Below are 25,869 nucleotides of genomic sequence, written 5' to 3' on the forward strand. Positions count from 1 at the left end.
CCCCCAATTCCTTTTTTTGCCTGAGAAGCCACATAACGTGCCTTTCCTCCACGCAAATCTGGGAGCTATAAGCCGGACCGATTGCAAATGAAGTGTAATGCATTGTGGGACGTGTGTAAAATTGGATCATTCGAGGGGGAAAAAAAAAAAAAAGGAAGGGACCTGCGGCTGGCGCCCTAGAAGAGGGAGCGGCGAGATGCGCGCAGGTTGCGCCCCGGCGGTGCCCGCGCTAGGCTGATGCCCGGCAGCGCGCACCCCTGACCCATGCTGCGGCGGGAGGAGTAGGCTCGGGCATCCTCAGGATGAAGAAGACGCGGAGTACGACCTTGCGGCGGGCCTGGCCTAGCTCCGACTTCTCCGACCGGGCCTCAGACCGCATGAGGTCCCGCAGCGAGAAGGACTACCGACTGCACAAGCACTTCCCCCCAGCTTTTATTTCCCAGGCATCACGGGGCTACATGACATCAGGTTTGTAACATAATTTGTGTATGCGAGAGAGCTTTATTGCGAGGCTGCTTCGGGATGTGTGTCTGGCCGGGAAGGCTGTGTTGGTGGGTACGGAGGGGAGCCTGCGATCGGGAAGCTGAGTTGTTATGAATAATGCAAAAAAAAAAAAAAATAGCATACATCCACCATTTTGTACCTCTGCAAGATTCACAGCGGGGTCCTCGCAATATGGTGTTTAAAATCTATTAGTCGAGTGAAATAAAATGTATGAGAGAAACGGCTGCATCTCTGTTGTGGAAGAGCAGACATAAATGACTGGATGTGCAGAGCATGGAGCCCTTTGCGCCTTTTGTGCGTAAAAGCATGTGCTGGATATTTACTGCTCTCGCACACATTCCTCTTTAAATGCAGTTAACTCTAGTTAACTCATCAGGCTTTCGTGTTTTCCCATTTTCCAAGGAAAAGGGTTACTTGTGGTTGCAAACGCAGTTGCCTTGTTACAGACTCTGGCTTTCAGCTGCATGTTTCTGCAATGGCAAGGCATGTGGTGGTGAAAATGACTGTAAGCACATTTGCATTTGTTTTTTGAGCTGTAGAAGGAGACCAGACCTGTGTGTGTGGTGGAACATACTCGTGCATGTATATTCATTTGTCGGTGGCTTTCAAGAAGGGCTGTAGGGAAATAATGGACACTGCACCAACATGTTTGTGCATGGGAAAGAGAAAGCACAAACAAAACAAAAAACAGCGCAGGGAAAGGCAGGCATCAGGGAGAGGCTTGGCCTCTGACAGAGTGCTGGTGAGATTTTGGATAGCCTCAGTACTGTTAGTAGAATCTGCTCCATCCAGAAATGCATCTTAATGGCCTTGGAATTAAGGCATTTCATAAACACCCAAAAGAGGACTTGGGAAAATGCCGATGGGGAGGGGGCCGGGAGCAGAAAATCCTGGAAACCTCCTTTGTTGTTCTGCTGCCTGTTTATTGTGATGATAGGACATAACGTTTCATTATTATGATGGCAAATTCTAATTTATCACAAAGGCACGTTTCTTCCTCTGAGGCACAATTTAGGTTGAGTAGGCAGATTCCTTTAAAGGAGAAAACTAAGGTATTTATAATGCATTACTGAAAACGTCTCCAGCCCTGTATTGCTGTCTCCTCCCGCCCCATTTCTGCTGCAAAGATTGAGCCAAAGATTGTGGTTTTCAGTCATATGCTCACTTTCTTGTCTCTGGCCTTAATAAACATATCTCTTTAGTCAGGGTTGGTTTCTCACGTTTTAAAAAATGTCTTGTGACTGTTTTTTCTTTAATGCCCAAGTACAAGAGAAATAATACTCATTTTATTGAAAAATCTGCCTGTGTAAGAATATAGTGCCATTTTGGTAATTGGTGCTCTGGTTCCTGGGAAGTCACATAGTGAGTGAAAACAACAAGGATAATTTATGCTTGAACAGCTGAAGAAGAGGTTGTGGTGGTGGAGTGGTTGATTTGTTCCGTTCAAAGTGTCTGGACAGCTGAATCTGACAATAAGGCAAAGATTTTTGTTCTTCTGGGTGAATGTCCTGATATTCCTGGTGTAAGATACTCTATGTCAGTTCTGTTGAAGTCAGTACTTTTTAGGCCTTTCTTTCAGTGTGAAAGCCCATATTTAAAGGAGAAGCAACTCACGTGAGCACTTTGTGCCAAGTGGTGTGGTTCTTGCTTGTTTTTAATTCTTCAGCGAAGTGCTCTGTGAAAGCTTTATGTTGGTAAGATTGGTACAGTCCAACCAGACAGTTGAACACCAGCAATCCACAGAATCAGATGTGTCACCCTGTATTTTTTGGCAGATACCTGTGTCCTTGAGGGGTAGGAGGGGGCACAGAATTTTAATCTGCTATAGGTGTTTTAAAGTAATCTCCAGACCAAGAATACTTGTTTATGAATATAGAGGGCATTGATTTCAATTGCAACAACTGAAGATGAATGTCATAAGTTTTACTAATTTGCTAAAGTTGTTGAAGGAAGAGCATATTGAAAAATAAAATCAGCAAATATGTGTTGGTTTTGTTGGGGTTTTTTTGTTGTTGTTGTTATTGGGTTTTTTAACCCTAACAATAACTTATTAGGCTATTATCTGGAAATGTATTTGTTCTTTCATAACGGATAGTTGGCACATTAATTTATTTTTAAAGGATCCTTGTCCACTGCCTTTCCAAATATTAGTTTTGGAAGGAATAGCTACTGTGTCTAAACATTTCTCACTATTTGAACTGAACTCTCTTCCATGCAGGAAATTTGTAGGAAGTCCACTGGTGTAAAAACTATGGGGGTCAGGAATACAAATACTTTCTTCGTCACGCAGAATGTTGTAGGGGAGAAAGTGTCCCGAAACACATGGGCTTTTCAGAGGGCTGCATTCTGTTTATCCAACCATTTAACCTCATCACCATTAGCATTGTTGTGGTTATCTTTTTAATTAAATGCCTCATTGTTTGGAATGGAGGTGGAGGGTGGGAAAGAAACCTTGGGGTTTTGCCTCAATTACTATGCTTGGGAAAATATGGAAATGCATACGATCAAACAACCTGCAGTAAGATGCTAAAAAGCTTGAAATGTTAATATTCAAGTATGCCTGAATTGAGCACGGAGGAGCTATATATATTTCTTTCAGCACAGAGAAATACTGAGTAATGGTGCTGCAGTCGATGCCATGGTGTTTTGTATGAGGAAAATACAGTCTCTAAGCAGAACCATGTTCATAATGGAAGTGCAAACCTCATGTTACAGTGGTGAAGCACATCTGATTTTAAGCACCCTTTTCAGTAAAACTGAGTAAGGAGCAGTTTGATATTTGCTTGATTTGAAGCAGCATTGGTGGCTGGCCAGTCACATTTTCAATACTCGGGGAACAAACTGCCCATAATTATAGAAAATTGATGCAGATGCAATTCATATGAAATCTAAAGATTGTTTGACAGATGAATGGAGATTGAAGTAAGGAGGGAAAAAAGCAGACAATTTAGAAAATCACACATTTTTGCTTCTGAATAATCTCTTGATACGTGCTATTAAATAGGCTGTACTCCAGGGTTTCTTTAGGCCTCCTAGCAACCACTAGGTTCAAAGGCCATGCAAGGAGTTCATTGTTCATGCAGAATATTAATTTCCCAGTGGAAGACTGTCTTGGAGAAAAAACACTGAAAAAGAAAATTACAACAATGTAAAGCTTTGACCTTGTGTGGAAAGAGACGCTGGAAGTTTGAATCCAATACAATTCATATACATGTATACAATACCTGTTATTGAAAAGGGGAAAATATACTTCAAGTTTTTGATCTATTGCTGCTTAATTCAAGGGAAAAAGAAAATCATATACAGCTGCCAAGCAGGATAAAACTTAATGCAACTTAGGAGGTCTCCAGACAGTTAAATGAAATAATATATATAGCTTTTCAAATACTGGAAGCTTCTTGCTTATTTTCCCCTTTTTTACTTCTAAATACAAAAGCAAGTCCTGGATTTTGTTTTAGCAGAGAGAGGAGCTGCACCCTGTGATTGACCCAGCCATTAAATATTACCAGAACAGAGTAACACTCTTGAAAGAAGTAACTTTTTCCTGCAGCCTTCTTCAGTTACTTTAATTGACAATTTTGGTGTTGGAGGTAACATGTCAGTTTGAGATGAAGGTGGTGTAGGGTAACAGTCTAACACACACAGCATGAAGGAATGTGTGGAAGAAAGGAAGAGCTTTCTGCAATGGTAAAAACTAATTCCAGAGGATGGTCATTTGGAGGTTACCTTCTGAAAAGTGTGCAGTTATTTTACTGCTCTTTGCTTTACATTTTCCTCGCAGAAGTTTCAGTCCTTCATAGTTGAAGAGTAAAATTCAGTCTCAATGTTGCCTGCTGTTACTGGAGTTTGATTACCAAGTTCAAGCAGAGGGGAAAGGAGAGAAGTATGTAACCCTGCTATCCAACTGATGGTATCTGTATGCAAATTAGAATTTGTAGGAGGAAAAGATAACCTCATCCTCTCTTTCAGGAATGTTTGATGGAAAGTCTAGGACAAACTTTTCAAGCTCCTTGAACAGTAAGAAGGATTTTGGGAGTGATCTGAGCAAATTTGAGAGTCCAAAGTATTTTTTTTTTATTTTTTTTTAAGCTTGAACCTCTGAATCTACAGAGTAATATTTGGAGATAGTTACACAAGAACTGAAGAACTCCATTTAACATAATTGAGAAGTGCCAGATACACGCAAATCTCATTCAGTTCTCCTGTCCCTTAATTCACTTATCTAAAGGAATATGTTGTAGCTTAAAAGCAGCTGTAATTAATTTTAATTGTAATTAATATTTAATGGAATAATCAGTATTGCATCACCTACTTTTTTTTGAATTATGGTACTAAGAAACACCTTTCCATATATCTTCTTAACACTAATGTAATCTCCTTTTCTCCCTGAATTCTGAGTAGTTTTGTATTGTTTTTGGCCAGACCCATTACTGGGACAATAAAAACTGAGAGTTTGTGGGTGTCAACAGCTAGTAGGACCAGTTTTAGCTCCTGGATCCTGCTCTATCTCCTTTGCTTCAGTCTATGGTGACCTTGTGAACCTCAAGAGGGTCACTTTGTTCAGTTAGTTCAGGGGCTGTGCCTGCTTTATTGCTTGGGAGGTTACTGTTGGGCTCACTGTGTCTTTCCAATCCCTTTTGGTCTCTGTAGCATCCACTTACCTTGGCAGAGAATTAGGAACTTTCACTGCATCCTGATATGGGGGAAGGATCTAAGTGTGCTGTGTCTTGAGACCACAAACTTGGTTCAAGTTCACGGACCAATCATTTTTGTACAGTTTCTACTTAATTTTGTTTTCTCCCTGTTTTTTTGCCTAAAAGAATACAAAAGACGAGCTTTTCTCTGCTTATGTAGAGCCCTGGTTTTCATCCCTGCAGTTGTATGTGCAGTATTAACTCACATACAGTGCTGTGCTTGTGTGTGTTATTTCACATGTATGCCTGGTCCTTGCCCACCAGATACCAAGACATCTTCTGCATATCCATGAGTTCCCTTTTAGACCGAGCTGTGGGCACTGTCCTGAGCACTGCTTGTGCCTTCAGCTGATCAAACTGCACTTGAGTACCTGTTGCTCTTGCTGGCTGTTGTGACCTATGAGTGTAAGGATCCAGAGTCTCTCTTTTCTTCATGGCATTAGAAGTGAATTCAAAGAGGAATGAGCATAACAGAGAAAGAGAAGACTGTGTGTGTGCCTATCTTACCTAGACCAGCTTGTGTTTCTATCTCAGTTCAGAGTGCTCATCTCTGCAGGGCTAAGTTCCAGGTTATTTTTCCTTCCTAGCCCCTTGTTCCTGCTTGCATTTCCATGTTCTCTCTGCTGGTTTGCTTGGACCTTTGGCCAAGTTGGGGGTCACAGATGTGCTCCAGGATCAAGTCACCAAAGGCCATCATTGACATTTGTATTGCAGTGTCAGTCTGCATCTGAGTACATTTCTAGTTGTGTTTTCTGGTAGACCTGTGATTGAAGTAATTTTTCTGTATGCACACTCAGTATCATGATAGACTACTGAAGATACAGGAAGCTCCTCTTTCAAGACTAGACAAGGGTTCAGAACAAACACTGTACTGATTCATCACAAGTAGCTCCCAGTCTTTCACAGGTGTAGAAGCTATACCCTGTTGGCAACACTTGATAAACCTGAAAGGTGTTGAATATCTTGCCATTTTGGAATTGAATAGGAGCCACGTCTTTGTAAAATGCATTATTTGTTGGAGGAGGCTGAAATGTGAGGATTCTGGAGATCACCTTGGGCTAGCTTGATGACCTGCTCAGTTGTGAGCAACAATAGGCCTTCATTTGTATGCTGGAGAGTTCATCTTGGAGTAAACTATCATCTTTGTAACATTGTTTGCACAGTTTAAAGATATATAAGTACAATCAGAAGACCAGAAAGATTCTGTTTTGCTAAGCATGTAGAAATCCACCAAAAATTGAGGGTTTCTTTTCAGTTTTCTGGGAAGGTCCTTTAGCATGACTCTGCTTTATAACCCATAGCAGGTTGTAGAATATCTCTGTGAATAGCATTAAAACAGAATCAACATCCAAATTCTGGGCCATGACTCAAATAAAGCAGTGCTGAAAAAAAAAATCAGGTACTATTGCTTTTGGATCCCCCTGAGCATGCTTTTACATAGTTGGAAGTGGCCAAACTATATTGGAGTCATGACCAAAAACTGTCAGCTAAGTTAGAGCTTGTGCAAGAATTGCTAAATAACACAATATTAATGATATTTGTGTTTTTTCCCTTGAAAAACATTATACTTTCCATTAGTTTAAATGACAAAACTGCCGTTAAATTACCAAAACTGGATATCTGATGGGTTCGGTGGTGTAGATCTAAATCTTAGCATAGAAATACAGATTGCCTCTTGTAAGAAGTAACTAATTAATACTTCATGCAGTTCTGTCTAACCACTGGGTTAAAATTTTATCAGAAAAGGGAAAAAGGATAGTGACCATTAAAACTGAGACCCGAGTGCCTGAACTTAAACTGAATACTTTCATTTATACTTTTTTTTTCCTAGATGAATTAAATTGAACAGGAAGCAGAAGCAAGGGTTCAAAGCTTTTCTAAGAGTCTCAGAAAATTGTGCTTCTGTACTTTTTCTTGCAGAATTTTTGGTATCAAGGCCTGTAGCAACCAGAGTAGTCCTAGAGAAAATGCTTGAATATTGAAGTTGCAAAAATTTCCCAAACCAGAATTTGTTGTTCCTGAGTGACTGCCTGTAGCTATGAAAGGGTATGAAAGTTGTTTATAGCTACCAGCTTCCTTTTTTCAGCATATTTTATTGAGTTGGCTGCACTACTGATGCTGTTTTGTATCTCACTCTTGGATGACATATAGGTGCTGGAATTATCTTGCTCAAATTGCCTGTGGAGGGGGGCGGGGAAAAAGGAAGACCTGGCTTTACAGCAAGTATATTTGGGTGTGCAGCATGATGGAGTGGGTAGAGCAGTCTAGTTTAGACAGAATCCTGATCTGTATTGGCAGCTTTTAAACAGGCTGCAAAAGGTAAACCGGAACAAGAAAACTTGATTTTCAGCAGGCTTGAATTCATTATAAAGAGCATAGCAACTTTCCCTTTTCCTTCCCTCAAAGAGAGATTAAAATCACTGGGTTTGAAAGTTAGTAAATGAGGGAGGTATTCCCAGTTGCATCAGTCATTGACTTTGTTTTCCTGGGTACTTTTAAATGTTTCTGTAGTTCTCTGCACTTCTGTTGTAATCAGTTCAATTGAAGAATCTTCTCCTTTGTTTTATAATGTAATATTGCCCATCACAAAAAAGGATCCTTTCTCAACCCAGGCTTTGATTTGGTAATGGTGACATCCAGTAATAGGTGTGTTCAGTGTGAACATAGCAGTCCTCATTCTGCAAGTGAAATCCCGTGTCCAGATCAACACTGTGTTCTTAGAATTTTTCATCTCACTTCCTGCAAGACAAAAAAGAGAGCCTGTTTATAATACCAGCAGTAAATTATGTGGAATGAGTGTTATTTGGTACTGTTATTGCTTCTACCTTGTCCACCAACTCCTCACAACCCAAAAATAGTTCTGTTTTTTGTAGATTATGTGACTCCTATAATTTTTCAAGTGTACAAGTGTTTCTTGTTGCTTCAGTGGGAAATAGTATCTGCAGAAGATAGCTACAAATGCACAATTCACTAGAAATTTCAAGTTGTGATATTTAAAAACCAGATCTCAGTGTTTTTATTGAATTTTATAGGATGTGAAAGCACCAGAGTAAGAATGACCTTGAACTGCTTTTATTTTGTGGACCTTATGTGTGGGTATTTGGGTATTATGAAAAAGATTGAAGGAAAGTTGATCTCATTTGTACTAGGTCTTTGTATTTAACTAAAGGAGAAAGGAGCTGAGGCATCTTGCCAGTCTTTCATTTTGCATCTGTCTTGCAAAGTTACTCCTAACTTTTGTTTCTGTATGATACATTAAAGGTATAGGCAGTACAGTGCTTTCAGCTCTAAGCAATTAAGCACTAACTGCTTCTGTTTAGCAGTTTTTCTTTTCAAAAGTTGTCCAGATAACCTCGATGAACTGTAGCTCTCTCTTTCTATGCCTTTCTGACCAGATTTTATTTTGAAAAGCATGTCTAATGTGGGAGTAGAACAGGCTCCCAGATACTACTTGTCATCTCCTCAACATGATCAAGAGTGCAGGTGCAGTTTGGCTGGGATGCTCGAACTGAAGGAATATGAGAATGTCTTCTTATGTTTGGTTGGTATCTGTCCTCACTGTGGAATTTGTGTCAATGAAGGATCTTGTACAACCATTGTTGAGGTGCCAATAATGATAAACCTGCATTTAATGATCTCAAAACACCTTTTCTAGTTACTATTTCCTTTCCCAGCTATATTGTTTAAAGAAAAAAGTCTGAATGGCTCTTTTTAGTGAATCTGACCTCCACATTTTGAGGCTTGGGGAGTATAATAGGCAGTTCAGAAATACTTAATTTGGCCTGGAAAAGGCTAAGTTCAGTATGAAAGCTGAGTTCACCATAACACAGGAAGCTGTGCTGGGAGAGCCTAGATTGTATAAATTAGTTTGCTTGCCCATTTGTGTTCTTTTCATTTCCTTCATAATTTCCTATGAATTTCCTGTTGATGACCTGTGACCCAATTTGAAGATGAACTTCTGACCATATGTGATGATGTTGTAAATGCTATAATTGGACTGTTTATCTTATAAGCCAGTAAAGATGATGTACTAAATTTCATTGCGGCACTTAACTTTGCCTCTTAAATTTTCACAGCATTTTAGAGTGAAGTACCATTCTTCATTTTCATAGGACATTCTAAATTCTGCTCTCATGAGAATTTGCATTCTTGGACCATACTGTGGCCTGCTTCACAACGTATAAGCCTTAAACTAAATATTTTTTTAAACAGAGTGAAATGGAAATATTTTTTACAAGGTTTTCTTCAGATTTGTGTGTTTTCAGGTGCAATTACTGCATTGCTGTGCGGGTGAGTAGAGTGTCCAGAAACTTCGGAGAAGTTTATTGGCTTTAACACGAAGTTTGGAACAGCTGTGACCTCCACTTGTAAATTTGATATGTTTGCAGTACATCTCTTTTGAGAGATGGAGGACAAATACCAGTGGCCATGGAAAGTTCACCCAAGGCCCAAGTGATTCCTCAGCCTGTGTTTTCAGGGCAGTTTCACAGATGGAGAGATGGGATCACAGGTGGGAGCAGATTGGCTGGCTGTTTGTCCCTGTACTGACCTCCTCCCATTCCACTGGTCCAGTCAAAAATTATGAATAAAGGAAGTCAATCTCCAGGGAATATCTAGGGGTTTATAATATGTTACAAATAGATCTTTAGTCTTTGCTTTCATTATGGATGGATGTAGTTACTTTTCTTTCTCTTTAGATAGAAATGTTCCATAAGCATTGAATTTCAAGAGTGAAATCTTAAAATTGTATTTGCATGGGATGTCTGCATAGGAATGGATCTGACTGAAATGTTTTCACAGAACAGAGAAGCAAAAAATGGTTTTCTGCATTCTTTTTTCCTTCCAGCTTTAAATGAAATCTCAGTTTCTGAACAACTTCTCCTGGTTTTGTTGGAAAAATATGTAGCCATCTCTAAATGAAACATTTTGTCATTTTTGTTTTTTGCTAAAATCATGAGGCATTTTCCTCTGAGTCAATCTTAGGTTGAGTCTGTGTAATTATTTTAAATGCAGAAATATTCTTCAGTAACTATAGGTGTAAAATTCAGGCATGTTTTAGAAACCTCACTTTAAAAATCACATTCTTAACTACCTCTTTTCACAAGGGGCTGGAGTAGCTGTGTGAGGTATTGTTTAAATTAGAGCCACATACAATAACTTGTCACCAGATGTGGTCAGCCATATTGCCTGTTGTGCAGCACAGTAAAATATGATTTATGTACATTTATGAATTGTATACCTAGTGAACCTGTGCTCTGTGTGCGTGTGCCAATGGTTCTACGTGAGAATGTACCTTAAGGCCCCAAGGGTCTGACTCTGCCCTTTAGTGGGAAAAGTGCACAAAGTTTTGGTTGACTGTTGCGGTAGGAAACCTTAACACACAGCAGTGCCCCTTCCAAGAGCTGTGCATGTACCCATATCTCTTGCACATATTCTTTGCCTACACAGGAGAATTGGAAAGGTGGAGGAGGGTGTAGCTGTAACTGCTGAGTAATGCTCCCTTTTAATTGAGGTCTGCCTTTGAATTGGGGCCACAGATGGGACAGCTAGAGAAACTGGGGCAGGTTTACCAGAAACAAGGGCAGGTATGATGGCAGAGCACAAAAAGAGGAGTTGTGGGCAGAGTTGCTGTTCTCCCAGAGAAGGCTGATGTTGTGTTCTGGTCACAAGAAGGATGCTTCACTTTTACCAGCTCACCCTGAGATTTCAATTTTGACTTAGATTTCAATTTAAATTATTAAACTGGCTGTATTTAAACCAAGACTATTGCTCCTTCATTTGCATATCTCTGAGCTCATTTCAAAACTGATACAACATTTTTTCTGCCTACCAGATGATAATCTTGTTCGGTTTTCATCGCAGTGCTGACTGTTCCAAACAGACCAACAGGCTCTACAGTACAGTACATTTGGCTTTTCATGGTTATTCTTTTTCATCCTAGCAGTGATGCCTTTTTCACACCCACAGCAGTGTACTTAAGTACAGTGAAGTGTTTCACTGTGCATTTAGAGTTAAATCATGAGAAGGTAAGTTAGAAGAGTTGAGGTAAAAAGCTCAACATTGCTGTGTCATCATAATTCATTCACTAATTAATGTTGCAGTTGAATAGGATGGTGTGGATCTAATGGTGAGAAAGCATACAAAAAGGTGTTGATACTGAATTTTACTAGTGAGTTGGTGTCAAAGCAAGCTTTGTTAGTACTAGGTGTGTCAAAATTGTCTGACGGCACAGTTACCCATGGGAAGTGTCACTTTATCTCTAATAGCGAATTAGCTTCAAACCCAGCTTTTCAGATCAGAGCATTTGACCTCTTATGTACTCCTGAATGGATGGATGCAAGTATCTGATTGCTGTGCATAACTGTGGGAGGGCTATTTTGCTATGGGGAACCAGCAAGGAGAAAAATAACATCTAAAACCCACTCTGGTCTATGTTGCCATTCAGTAGCAGTTTTGGATTACATTTTTCCAGCAACAAGAGTGTCTGGAAAACAACCTAAGAGTGGCTGTGCCCATTAAGACCCAGGTCTGTTTTGCCCACTCTGCTGTGTCCAACTATAACCACAAACAGGTATCTAAGGAAGTGGAAAGGGAAAGCAAGTGTGTGTGGTGCTCCCCCCAATATGCTTCCCATCCTTTGCCAGTTGGTGCAGGAATACCATTTGTTTGGCAGTCCCCATCGTGTTTCTCTGGCAGGTACACTCTGACACCAGGCAGTGGTAGGGGAGTGACAGCTGCTTCCCTTGCATGAGGGGAGCTGCCCTGTGGCAGCCCCGAGTTGTGTGCATTGTCAATACTAAACTAGCATTAGGTTTCATCCTGTCCTCTTTTGCTGCTTTTCCTAATAATGAGGAATAAGCACACACGTGAGGGAGGTTTTGAGGTTCTTGGTATTTTTTGATGGTAGAAAAACAGCAGATCAGCTGTTAGGTCAAGAGGCAACATTAATCCCATCCTTCCAAACAGCATATACATTGCAGATTCCTGTAACTAGGATATTAATAGGATTCATGTCATCACACATTCTCTTCTGAAGTCATGAAAGAAGCATTTGTTAATTATTTCTGTAATTCCATTTCCTCCTTTCTCATAATTTTCTTCACTTAGTTCCTTCCTATCCTTTCCCTCTGAATTCTGAGCCTCGTGAGCCGTCTCATCTTGAAGGTGACACATTCCTAGATGAAAGGCTTTGCATTAAGTAGGAATTTCTTGTTATATCAACTCTTGACATTCCAAAAATGTCAACTCCTGATTCTAATTGCAGGCAGGATCTGGTGCCAAGGCATTAGTTGTTTCCAAGTCTTCTGCTTACTGTTAAAGCAGAACTGCTGTTTCAAGACAGCATTGACCTGAGAAAAGGATGCAAAAGTGGGTCCTAATGTTTCATGTCTCCAAGGTACCCCTTTTCCTTATTTTTGGAGGCGTTGGCTGGCTCACAGGATTAATCTTGTTTCAGCTAATAGCTAAAGGCCATAACTTTCCACCATGGCTTTCTGAGCTTGTGGTACATTGGGTGTCTCCATAAAAGTGCAGTTTTTTGCAGGAGGAAAATGTTCAACATCTCTGAAGGCTTATAAATTGGACTGGATAAATTTCAAAATCCACATACCTGAGTTTTCATACGGGCCTGAACTAACCCTATCCATATTTTCAAAGGCAACCCAATCAGTGGGTTGCCTTTGAAAATACTGGTGGAGTGTAGAGCTGAATACAAGTCACCATTGTCTCTCTGCAGAGCTGCCGAAGTATCCATCAAAATTATGTTCCCAAGCCCTGTCAGTTCATAGACAAGCATAACAAAAATATGCTCTCTGAAATAAATTTCAGGTATGTTGTGTAGAAGCAGATGGAGATAACTGTGTGTAGTGATTCTTCCAGAGATTGTCTGTGTATGTACTGCACATGGTCCAGCCCTCATAAGAGATCCTCTATGCACATTCAGTGATGCTCACAGGAATCATCTTTTTGCTGTGTATATACAAAATAACTTTGCTGCATGTACTGAGTACCATAATAAATTCATACATGTTATATTGAATTTTACTTTATACATATGTATTTACATGTACTTTCCTTTTAAAACTTCTCTTTTTAATCTCCACCCTTCTTCTGAAGATTTCTATGTATTACATGTTAATATAACATCAGAGCACATCTCTAATACATTTTACTTGAGGAGGCTGGGTTTTATACCAATAAGAGTGTATTTTGTTTATGCGTTGTGTACATCTGCAGGTGTTTATTTAGATGTGCATGATATTAGTAATTGTAATTAATGTTGGAGATGTGTTTCCTTGCAAGAGTGAAACATAAACATTGAAAAAACAATGCAAATGGTAGACAATATGGGATATAAAAAAGTAAAAAGTGATAAAATTTTCATAATAGACCTCAGTTTAAAAAAAAATTGGAGAATTTCCTCTCAGCAGTCTTTAAATTTGTCACTTCTTGTTTTATTTGCAGAAGTGTTCTTAAACACCGTAGTAGCACTGAGATTCTCACAGGACACTGACTTTTGTCCACTCCAGTCCATGATCCAGTCTGTCTAGTGGGTGCTTAATCAGAGTACCCCCAAAGTCCATAATTTTAGAGTCTGAAGCTACTATTCCACATTAAAAAAAAAAAAACAAAGCATTTTAAACTCTAGTGCACAATGAAACATATCAAATGTCCTTTGCAGGATTTGAACCTTTTTTTTTTGTGAATTCTTGAAAAAAAGTATGTGCTTTTAATCTCTATTAGCCAATTTAGAAACGGCAGCAAAGGTCAAATGTTAAATGTTTAATTTGGTTTCTCTAATTGTGGGATCATTAAAAACAACCTAATAGACTATGGGGTCAGATTCTTCTTTGTATGCCAGTACAATTCTATTGATTTTTAACTGAGTTATTGCTAGTTTATTGTAGCATGAGAGCAAAGGCAAGGCTGTTGAGTCCATTGCTGGCAACAATAGAATGGTTTCTGTAGATAGAGCCAGGCAACAAAATTGGACTTCACTTGATGATGCTCAGGGAAGACCACAGATCATTTGCAGTATGAAAATCAGCAGGCTGCATTTATTAGTAGTTGGTTTATTCCTAATTGTCTGATTTAAAGGAAGATTGCCACGCTGACATGGAGTAATACCATCCCTATCTTTGCAGTAGCTATCATTGAAATGAGTGCTGTTACTACTGTGGCAGTGGTGCCCTCAGTGTGGTCTCCCATGTGCATGGAGGCTGGTGATCCCCTGCTTGCACAATGGTGAAAGGGTGGATCTGCAGCTCTTGGTGCTCAGGTGGAGGGGAAGACCCTGAGGCACTTATGTCAAAAGCATGTAGATGACAGAAGGGGAAGAGCTGGAGCCAGAAGTGGTTACTGCTGAGAGTTACTTGTCCTAAAATCAGGGCAGGATGCCAGATTTTGTGGCGAGATGTCATGCCTTGCTGACATCGCTGGTCTGACATCACAAAGCTTACCTTTCCTTCCCATGATTCTGGCCTGTGCCTTGCTGTCATTGCAATATGGCAGTCCCTCCCCTTGATTTTACAGCAGAAAAGCAGGCAGAAAACAGAAGTATCCAAAGAGATTTCTTTGAGTGGAGGCTGCGGGACTTTTCCCAGGTAGTTACAACCAGTTATTAAAGTAAAAAAAAAACCAAAAAAACAAGAAGTCTTTGTGAGCTGTGTTTTCCATCCCTTTCTCTCATCTCTCCCTTCTAGGTAGCTTGATGTCTTTTTGAATGTCTGTGCTTTGGCTTCAGTCTTTCCTCAGTACACTTCGTGGTGGGTCACCAAGACTTGTGGGAACATAAGACCTTTGAGGCTGCTCCCCTCTCTGTCGAGTTTGCTTGAGGCTGTCCAAGAGTTATGATGCAGAAGAACTGGCAGTGCAGTGCTAAGAGAGACAGTACATGTCACACCACACATTCCATTATGAAACTAAACTGTCCAAGAAGTCTACAAACATGTCTCCTTTGTGGGAGCCCTGATTTCAGATGTTTTCATTTACTTAATAGTTAGCTTGTAGAAAAATTATGGTTAAACCCAAAGCATTTTACTAACTGCAAAAGCTATCTTTAATCCCGATTTCATGTTCTCTTCACAAATTAACACATTCTTTTCTGATTTTCCCCTTTCCTCTTTCAGCAGTGGAGAGGAATAAGCTGGGTAACTGCTAGAAACCTGTAGGCTATGCCCTCTGTTATAAAGCATAAGTGCTCCTTTCTACTTTGAAGCTAGGGTAGTGTATTTAATTTGGCATCAAGAGGAACACTGGATTTGTAAATATTACAGGAGCAGGCCATAAATAAAGTTGGAATATTCAGCAGCACTTTACAACTCTGAAATGAAATATATGAAGTGCAGTGTTAGCAAATGTTTATATAAAACATGCTGCAGTATTACATTGAACAATTATACCTCTCTTATCACAGGCATTTATCTCCAGCTAAAGCCAAGTGGCTTGCAGGTTTTAGTTGCTCAGTATTTTTGAAGTCAGTGTGGTAATGACATATGCTAAGCAGCTGCATCTTGTGTGTGAGCATTTTGGGTATTTTTCTTGGCCTGACTACTTTATCTTTGAAGACACGAATGTAGTCAGAAGGAAAAGGCCATAGTCTAATGAGTTTAATTGCAAGAACTGATGTTGGTAGTTGGTTGGTAGATGTTTAGTACTTGGATCTCAACTTTGCCATTTTTGGAAGTCTTTTGTATAGAAATACTTATATGAGTGTAAATCCTCTGCACACCCTCTTGTCACCTCTTTCACAGCCAAAAAGGGTATGGGTGACGTAGTCAGGGCTAGGGTGGTGGGACTCTCAGACCTCTTGCACAAGGAGCTGATGGCCTGCCACCAAGCCTGTCTGACCAAGCCTTTGTGAAAGGATGGGTGTAGTGCAAGCTAATTTGTTGAATATATCATAGCTTCTGCTGTGCTGAAAAATTGTAAAAGCTGCCTGAAACCAGTTCAGAGCAGCAGTGAGAGTTTTTTATAAAGAGTATATATGTGGCTTCTTTAAAGTGATCTGGAAATCATAGTTATGCTCAGATATTTCTTGGTATAGATGGGTTTGTTGTACTGGTTTTGTTCTTCAAAAAGGAAAAGGCACAACCTGCTTTTGTAGATAAGAAATTCATGTTTGCCGCATAGTTTTTTCTTTTAGTGTGTGAATCAGAAAAGTTGGAATCTTATGTTGCTTGTCATGCATTCATGATCATAGAAGATGACCTCACTCTGTTTGCAGCTATAGTTTACACAGAAGAACATTAAGGATCAAATTAATATGGAATTGATAGCTTTTCTTAGGATAGTTCATCAAAAACGACCAGCTCTTCTTGTGACATTAGCAAATCTCTGTGCCTTGCCACTAGTGCAAAACTTCGAAATACTGTGGTCTGGCTTTGGAGGTCAAGGGTGGGATGTGCTTTCTGGTGATTCTCAGAGCATCAGCAGTATGGAACAAATGAAGCCAAAAGTACTGATGTGTGAAGGGATTTATAAGCTGGTTTTGGCAGGATTTGTAGCCATTTTTTCTCTAAAGGTCACTGACAAATCTTCCTCACACCAAGGAAACAAGCTGTATTTCAAAGACTGTGTCACCAAGACAAAGAGACCATTTTTATTTGTTTCCTTTACTGTTATCTTGTGGTGTCTACTCAAACACCTTCATACATCTCAGGACTTGTGGTGATCTGATAGTGTTTCTATTCTGAATTATTTTCAAAATAAAATAAGTTTTACGTCTCACACACTTTACCAGCAACTTTCAGAGAGTTTCCTTTGGCATTTGTAGGTAGTTTGACCTGTAAAATGTCAGCAAGTATGAGGAAAATTTTGGAAAAGCATATCAAACCGCTGATTTTGAGCTACTAGTATGTCTGTTTTACTTCTGTTTCTCAGACATGAGAGTCCATCTGTGCAGTAGCAAAACATTTTACCTCCTGGCCTTTACTCTGAACCCTCCTGCCTTTATCTCGCGCTCCCCTCTTCTGGGTGCTTGGCCCCACCCAATGACCCTGCTTTCAGGAAAGCTCCTTTCCCACAACTCAGCTTTCTGCTATTGTAAAACACAGGCAGAGCTAAAAGTATAAGCAAGACCTAGTTTATTTTACAGTCAAATCAAAGCAGAACTCTGACTAATTAACATAAGCAAGGTATCAAGATCTATTTGATTTGGGAGTACCATCAATTTCTCTTCAAGTTACTGTGAATATTAAAATACTGTATTCAGAGAGAGAATATTTATGGGTTTTTTTATTACTAAGTTTAGTACATTTATGTATTGTCTCTATATGGTTTCATTTACTTATGCCCAAAAGCAGTGGTGCTTTCCTCACCCATAGTCAGGATATTTTGCTTGGGTGCAATGCAATGCAAATCAGTGTCTTCTCAGTAGAGGTCAACAAGAAATCATAGCAAGTTCAATATATTTTGAGGTTTTCTTGCTATGTTTTTATTAAAAACCAGCTTAATTTAAAAATCAAAACTAAATATTGTGCACTGATCATCAGCATGACTTGTTTTGTGATTTGTGTGTAAGTTGTTTTGTTGATTTTGCTGATTTGAAGCTTTATGGTTTGGGGGAAAGATAAGGTAGTTGTATTTAGTGTTTGCACAAGCAGTGTGATATTTTGTCTGGAGATGACAGTGGTACGTTCAAGTAACAGTTTAAAACTACTTAGGCAACTTAGTAACCACTTAGTTTAAAACTACAAAGTGCCAGTTTGTTAGGAAAAAGTCACTAGCCAAAAGCTATAGCAAAATGATCTTGAATTTTTTGACCTAACTTCATGTAGCAGGTACCAAAGAAACGTAATCCCAGAAGTATAAATTCAGGTGTAGCATCTGGGTTGCTATTGTTTCCCCATTTTTAGAACATTTATTGGAAGAAACTAAATAAAAAAGAAACCAGGAGTGAAAGTCAAAATACTCTGACTTTCAATCTAGTCATTCTTCTATGCAAAAAATATTTTTTTAAGATCAGATGGCTCACTTATGTTGCACTTAAGTTCTAGTGGCAAGAGTACTTGTTCCTATTTAGTGCATTCAGGATTTTAAAGTAGTTGACCCAGTAGTTTTACATTTGAAGTAAAATAAATAGGCATATGGCAAGTGGAAGAACATGTAACCACTCTGTTGCCTCAAAATTCTTTTGAGGTCAAGAATTTGAAAACAGGAACCTATAGTGTGGTTTGTGAACACAATAGGAACAGCTGGTGCTCAGCACTTTTGAAAATGAGGTCACTTTATTCTTGGTTGAAATGTGCAAAATGGGTCATCTGGGCATAGGCTTAAGACAAAGGCTGAGCACATGGCCATTTATAACCAAGTTGTCCATGTTTCCAGAACTAGTTGGTTAAAAGGATTCAGTGAAACAAGGAAACATTGAGATAGGTCTGCACTTTCCCCACTTTTGGAAGCATAGCTCCTTATCTTCTACCAGGAAAATAAATCACTGCCCTGTATTTTCAAAGATCTGCTCATGCTGAGGATGACATCATCCATATTTTCCACAGTCACCCCTCCCTCTGATGCCTTTCTGCTCGTCCTTCACATAACCTACTTTAGGAAACACTGCTCTATTGTACAGTCCTTGGGAACACTGCCTCTCCACCAGTCTCAGCCCTGGGACTTCCCTGGTTTTGCCAGCAAAACAAAGGAGAAAATCCCAAACATGCATAAACTCTGTAGCATCACTAGCAAAATCTAACAATGCATTACGAAAGATAACAAGAGCACTACTTAGAGCTGGCTTTTGATTCTTCATTATAAATATTCTATTCAAAATATACATAAGTTAATGGCATTAAGGCCACATTTTATATTTCTATGACTTGAACAGCTGTTGCTAACACATCCAAGGTGATGGCAGGAGTCATAGGATACAGGTATATCCGAACTGGCAAATTTGAGACTGATATTGATTGCTGTTGAGTGTTGTGTGACAGGCATAAGAAGTTTGGCATGGGAACTTATATTACATTCAATAGGAGTGTGCAGGCTCTCCCAGACCCTGCCTCCAGTCATCCCAATAGCCTGTACAGACTGGCATCTGACTGAGCACCTTGAGTGTCAAGATCATGGGAAAAATCCAGATTGGAAGGGATCCCAGGTGATTGTAGTCCACTCTCTTCATTATAAGACCACACTATTCCTCTCAAGAGGAGTTGAATCTGTGCTCAAACAATGCTTTTAAAAATCAAAGTAAATTCTATTAATTTACTTGGGGAGTACTACATGCAAATCACACTGGCTTCAAGCAAAAGCTGGACGCCCACGCTAGAATAAATTGCACTCCTAATTCAAGGACTACTCATTTTGTCATTAATGTTCTTATGTAGAAGAATATTTTGTTAAATCTAGCCTTTTTTTTCTTTAGTTGCAAAAATGGATGATTTTATTGGTTATATAACACAAGTTTTGTGACTTGTTGATGGAATTACCCAAGAAAGTATGTAGTGACATTGGCAAGAATAAACAAAGCAGAAGGGGAAAACACCACCCTGTTCGCAAATCCTGTGTATTTTGTCTCCCAAGGTGGATTTGTGCTTGAGTGATTCAGGGCTGTATCTCATAGCTAGCACCACATTTCAGATGAGCCTATGGGAATGCTTGTCATTATTTTCTCACAACTATAAGTTTCATTTACTGAGGCAGGCTTAAAGATTGCCTTTATATGAGTGAGGTGATTGGCCTGTCTAAACCAGACTCACATTTTGGCTGGTCTTTAACATGAGCTGTCGAAACGAGCATGGAGGAACACAACAAAGTGGTGATAGCAGCAGTACAAGGAGTTCTGGACTGGAAAAGCAGAATGCAATTGGACATTTCCATGGTTGGCAAAGTGCAGCAAGGGCTAAGCTGGAATATCAGTGGAATATCAGCACACATTGCTGCAGATCAGTGTTGCTTGTATCACGTGTGTTATAGGTTTGAATTTGAAAAGTGTTTCCATTGAAAAAAATTTCATTGAATATTGATGTGATGACAACTACGTACTTAATGTGAAGATGCATAACACGTTGGGGTTTTTTCTCTGTACCACAAGGCAGTCAGAAATACTACCTCTTGATACCATGTGGCATTATTTTAGTTTTACCAGTAGAGGAAAGCACTTAAAAAGGAAAGCATAAGATTCCTACAGTGTCTTTCTGTTTCAAAGGTTCAAGTTGGATGAATTGCTGCACTGAAGTGAAATTAATCACTAGCTGCAAGATGGAACAAGGGTGGCTGGCATAGCAGATAGAAGAAAAATTGTCTGAAGGATGCACAGATGAGTGGGTCATGTCTGGAGGAGCATTGGTGATGTCTGTCTTGTTTTCATGACATGAATTGTGTCTCCCTTTTGACTTCATCCCAAGTTCTAGTAGTTTTCAGGTAATGAGGGAGGCTGTTCCAGCTTTTGCAATCTCTGTAATTGATTCTGGCTTTGCAGAAGAGGTATTTAAAGAGTAATGGTAGTATTTACTAGTTATTTGTATTTCATTTCATCCTCAGCTGAAACTTTTGTTGAACTAATAAATACAACACTCTCTAAGCTACTTCTCTAGGATATCAGGTGTAGTCTTTTCAATTCTTGCAGAAGTTGCACGCTGAAGAAGTCATGTTTAATGAGGATTCCTTTTAGAAAAGAACCATTTCTGGCATCCCTGCAGTACCTTTTATATGACCATATTTTCTTTCTTAATCGGAGATGAAAGGTGTGTGCATGTGTTATGTGGATAAAACTCTGTGTCCTATAATAATGTAGCAGTGATTTAGGAACTCTGTATTTCCCTTGAGGCGAGACATTTTCTTTTAAACTTTCTGTGCAGCAGAGACTTGAAAGCAACCCCTTCAGCAAAGTGTAACTATCAATACAGGCAGGTTGCAAGCCACTTCAGTAAATGCAGTCATTGAAAACGTTTGGACTGCATGTGTCCATTTAATGTGGAACAAGAGGAGTAGAGCTGCATCTCAAGGCCTGTGATCTGCTTGAAAGTAAACTGCCCTCAGTGCAGAGACCATAAAGCAGTTTTAGGGATGCCTTTAGAGGACAGTGCACAAGCTCTGAGTTGGGTGACTTAGGAAAAAAGAAGGTATATTCTAGGATAAGACTTTTGCATGCTGCAGCTTCAGGGAGACAGTTGTAATCAAGCCTTTCTGAGACCACAGAGCAGGGGAAGGGGAGAGGCCCAGAGGCAATCCAAAGTTGTTTCCACCAATCTTGGCATTCTCTGGTGAGCGGCAACTAAAGGAGACTAGAGCATAACCTAGAGTGCTGGGTGTCTGTGCTGCAACAAGAAAGACTGTAAAATCCATTGCCTTGGATTGTAAACTTGGGCATTTTAAGCATAAACAACTCACTGCCTACCAACTGCTTAGGTCAAACTTAGGGCACTTTGCTTCCTTAAGGTAAAGAATGTGTAACAGCTCTGATCTTCCCCTGTGAAATGTAGTGTTGCTGCTTGCCATACTTAGTGTTGGATGATGTGTCAAACCCCTTGATTCAAATAATATTCAGGGTGTAATTAGCATTATCTGCAATGTTCTAGTATTAACTGTCGTAAGAAATATTACTGAACATTTTACCTGTACTAAAATCTCATTCACATGCTTTGAAACTTCCCCCCAGCACTTATGTTGACTGTAGAAGAAAAGTTTATTTAACAAGTAATGCATGTTTGCATGTATGTGTACATATCACAAATACACAGACATATTTGATGCTGCACTTTTTAGGTTTTCTGTGCATTTTTTGGTACACTCTCTACTATTTGCTTTAATGCAACTTACTGGGATACTGAACACTGCATCTCCTTTGTTAGGTTTTTGTAGTATTTTCACATTTTTAATTGAAAGCTGTAGGGGCCTATGTAGATTCTTTGTCATGCATATGAGTACATTATGCAGGCTTACTTTATTCTATCTCCATGAGTCTTGTTTTAAGTGTTTTCTGTTTCCTGCTTTTTGTGCTGAGTGCTAAATCACATGCATGATGCTTTTTTTTAGTTTTGTGGACAGATGACTCCCAAACTCTTGAGACCCTTCATGATTCCCCTTGTAATTATGAATACTTTTATCAATATATATTTTTAGAAGCATTTACTATGCTTTGTGTATCAGCACAAAATTCACTTGAATTACTCTTGGAGAGCATGCACAATGTTTTGTTTATGTTGTTACAGTGGATTTTCATTCTTATTTCATTTAATGAATACATTTTTGCCCAACAATAATATTGACTTCTTCAAATGTTTGGTGTAAGATGCTTTTGTCTTAGTCTTTTTCAAGGGTATTTTGTCCAACAAACTTAAGTCTTTGCTGTTTTAAATTGATTTTCAGAGTAATTCTTAGGTGTCTGTCACATTATAAAAATACTTGTTGTTTGATTCTGAGGGGAAATAGTGGGAAGGACTCAAGAGACAATTTCTTAGGACCCATAATGACAATGAAGTTTTGGTCTAGCCTGACCTCTGCTGGGTGAGTCTTGGACTTGGCTCTCCTTTTGTATTGTCAGTGACCTGTCCATGACCAGCAATTCAGGTCTTGACTCTACAAGCACAGAGACTTCACCTAAATTCAGGTGCCTGATGTGTAGCTGAGGAGAAAATGCCGTTCTGTTCTTATTGTATTTATTTATTTTTTATTGCACTTGGGTACCTATTGTATTGGAGACATAAAATAAAGCATTGTAAATGCTGCAAAGCCTTAAACTCTGTCTACTGAAAGAGAAGTAAGATGCAGAAGAGATGGACGTGCAAAATACATGCAGAATAAAATACTCTCCTACATTTTATATTGCCAGTAAATTCTGTCAGTGAAATAATAGTGCAGCAAAGAAGAATCCAGATTATTAACTATTGTGTGCAAGAGAAACCTCACTTTTGAATTTGGGGAGTGAGGAATAAATCATCCTTTGGGAGCCTGGGAGCATTTATTACCTCTTTTTGCAGCAGAGCCATTACCTTCCCAATCCCTGTGTGGAACAGCTGAGTTAAAAACCATTTCTGTAAATGATACCTAAATTTAATTGATTTTTTTGTTTTTGAAATATCAACAAGGCAAAAAGAGGTAGGAGTGATCCTTAACTTTGATCATTCAACCATTGTCTGATAATGAGAACCTGTGTGTGCATGTGTGTGTGTGTGTGTGTAAACGGAGAAAACTGTTGGTAAGATAGGGCCTGTCCACTGTGGAACGAGCAGTTCTGCCAGGCTGTAGGATGTTGTTTAGTATTTAGGCCACATCTTTCTAGTGATGTGATGTTAATCCCTGTTTTCTCAAGATATTGGGACAATAATGGACATTGCCTATCTGCCTCCCAATCATTGTGGCTACCAGAATCACCAGAACCGTCCTACCACAGTGGCAGGTGAAGTCCCTCATGACGTCTGCAAAGCAAGACTCCTTAATGTTTGCCTGAGGGTTGTTCAAGACAAAGCTGGGTTACAGACCTGATACCTGTCATCACTAAGGATGGGAAAAGGGAAAAATGGAAATGTGGAGTACCATATTCTTGCATGTCAGTTTGACTTGACTGAACAGTGCTGTAAGGGAAATGGTTTGCATTCCTTATTGTGGCACATGTTCAATATGGATCACTGTGCTGGGTGGTGGGGATGTAAGTGATACTTGTTTTATGAGGTATTATGGAACTTTGAGAACTTGTTAAAAGCTGTGACTATAACTTGCTGATCTTTTTTTTTCCTGAGAACTGACACTTACAGACTGTGAAACTAGCTTGATTTGTTAACAAGTAAAAACACTGGAAGGAAAGAAAAAAAAAAAAAACCACCAAAACCTTTTGAGGTTAATTCTGGCTGCTTGTACTCAGTTGTATTTTTCTTTAAATATGTAAAGTAAAGGATGTCCTAGTAGATGGGGAAATAGGGCTTCTCATTTCTAACTAAGCTTTTATTCCTCGTGTGGAGGTACAAGCTCTGCTATGAAGAGAATGGGGTTCGTGGAGGTGAAGTGTAATGCCTGGCTGTGTATTCTCTCTCAGGAGACATTATGCCTGTGTAACTAAATGTTTAACAAGCAATAGAGATTGGTAACCCATGGAGGCAACCACTGGAAAATTAATTTACCTCTCAGGTAGATTACATGCCTAGACTGGGAGAGATTATGGGTAGCTATTAACAGGATTTGTAGCTGATTGCTAACACAGAGCTGGTTCCCTTTCTCTCTTGACTTTGAACCTTAATTATACCCTGAAAGTGGAAAGTGGACCAAGAAAGAAAAATAAAATATTAAAAAACTCTCAAAACAATCCTACAATCCCCAAATCTCACCCACCCCCTCCAAACCAACAAACAAAAAATGACCAAACCTCCAACCCCCAGAAAAGTTTTTGAGAACCAGCTTTGGATAGCGGGTTGTGGGAATGAAGTGGAGGTTCTGCTGCCTGAGAGGAATTCTGACTTCTGCTGTAAATTGGGTAGAAGTTCTTCCTCTCCACACCACCAGGTTATCCTGTGATTAGAAGCGCTGAGCAGCATTTGGAGGCTGTGGTTTCCACCCTGCTTCCAGTCCTGCCATCTTCCAGGCCAGCATCAGAGGCCTGTATCCAAACAGATGCTTGGAAAATGTGTTCAGGATGCTCTGCCTATTTAGCAGTGGTTTCCACATCCCATCCATAAAGGGCCATCCTTTCATTCCCATAGCCAGCTGAAGAACTTGTTAGTTCTGTCTCTTTGGTCTGGGTAGTCAAGGGGGCTGATGCTTGTTTACTTGTAGGTTTGCCCTGGTCATAGACTTGGCATTTCCTTTCTTTGAGGAGGAAAGGAAAATCATTTTCGAGACACCTTCCCCTTTAAAATCCAGCACTTCATGATGCATGGTGTCAGCATCTACTGGAAACCCACTCAGGATAGGTCTCTCTCACTTTTTACTTTAAATCTTTTGTTTGTTTGCCTTTTATCTTAAATGTTTAAAAGTTGCATCCATTTCTATAAAGCTGTAGATGTTTTTTCCCTCATGAGTTGAAAAACTGTCTCTGTTTTTTCTTCATATCTGTTTAGATCCCTTCCTGCTCCCCTTTTACCCCTGTTTCCTTCATTTTTCATCTCATTCTGGAAGAATGTTTTCCCTTTCTTATTATATCATGTGTGCTCTTTTGTGCTCTTTTGCTGTCCCCCGTCACTATCAGCCCTCCCCCCATCCTTTCAGGCAGGATAGAGCATACTTCTAATCACCTGTACTTTTTATCTTCTTTCTGAATCTTAAGCACATCTTTTCTGATCTCTCTGTGTGTTCTGGAGCAGAACATGCCAGGATTGGGACAGGGTGAGGCTGAAAGTAAAATTACAGGAGTAATGATTAAGAGCCATCTTGAAAGTAAAAAGTTAACTGTCATTCATTATCTTCTTTACAAGAGCTGGAAGGTTATTTCCATGTTTGTACATTTAAAGTGCTTGCATCTTGAGTGAGCTCAGGAAATTATTTGAAGATGCAAGGTACTGGGATGAGAGTTTCAAATGTATTGTTCAAGTACATTTATGAGCTTTGGAGTCTGGCATTTGTCACATCAAAACATTTAAATTGTTTTCTTTTTTTTGTTGTTTTTTTTGGGGTTTTTTGTTTTTTTTTTGTTTTGTTGGGTTTTGCTTTGGCTTTTTCCCCCTCTTTTTAAAGGGGTGCAAGGGGGTTAGTCAGAGAATAGAGATAATGGCTTTTGCGAAAGGAAATAGTTTTTATTTTAATAATT

At 39.4% G+C, this 25,869-nt stretch overlaps 1 protein-coding gene across 7 annotated transcripts in view; it reads left to right on the top strand.

Annotated features, from left to right (window-relative positions):
- STOX2 (storkhead box 2) overlaps window positions 1-25,869 on the top strand; it is a 142,149-nt gene that overhangs the window by 71,221 nt on the left and 45,059 nt on the right. For 2 of the 7 annotated variants that reach the window (XM_015624919.1, XM_015624920.1), the window contains exon 1: window positions 7-468. The exons of 3 other annotated variants lie outside the window; for them this stretch is intronic. In XM_015624919.1, the coding sequence (XP_015480405.1) occupies window positions 303-468 (166 nt within the window). In that variant the 5' untranslated portion in view covers window positions 7-302. Of the gene's footprint in view, window positions 1-6; window positions 469-25,869 lie in introns of those variants that run through there. 2 more of the 7 variants (XM_015624923.2, XM_015624925.2) reach the window with 1 other exon arrangement.

This window comes from Parus major, chromosome 4, assembly GCF_001522545.3.
Source record: "Parus major isolate Abel chromosome 4, Parus_major1.1, whole genome shotgun sequence".
In the NCBI taxonomy this organism is placed as follows: Eukaryota; Metazoa; Chordata; class Aves; order Passeriformes; family Paridae; genus Parus; species Parus major.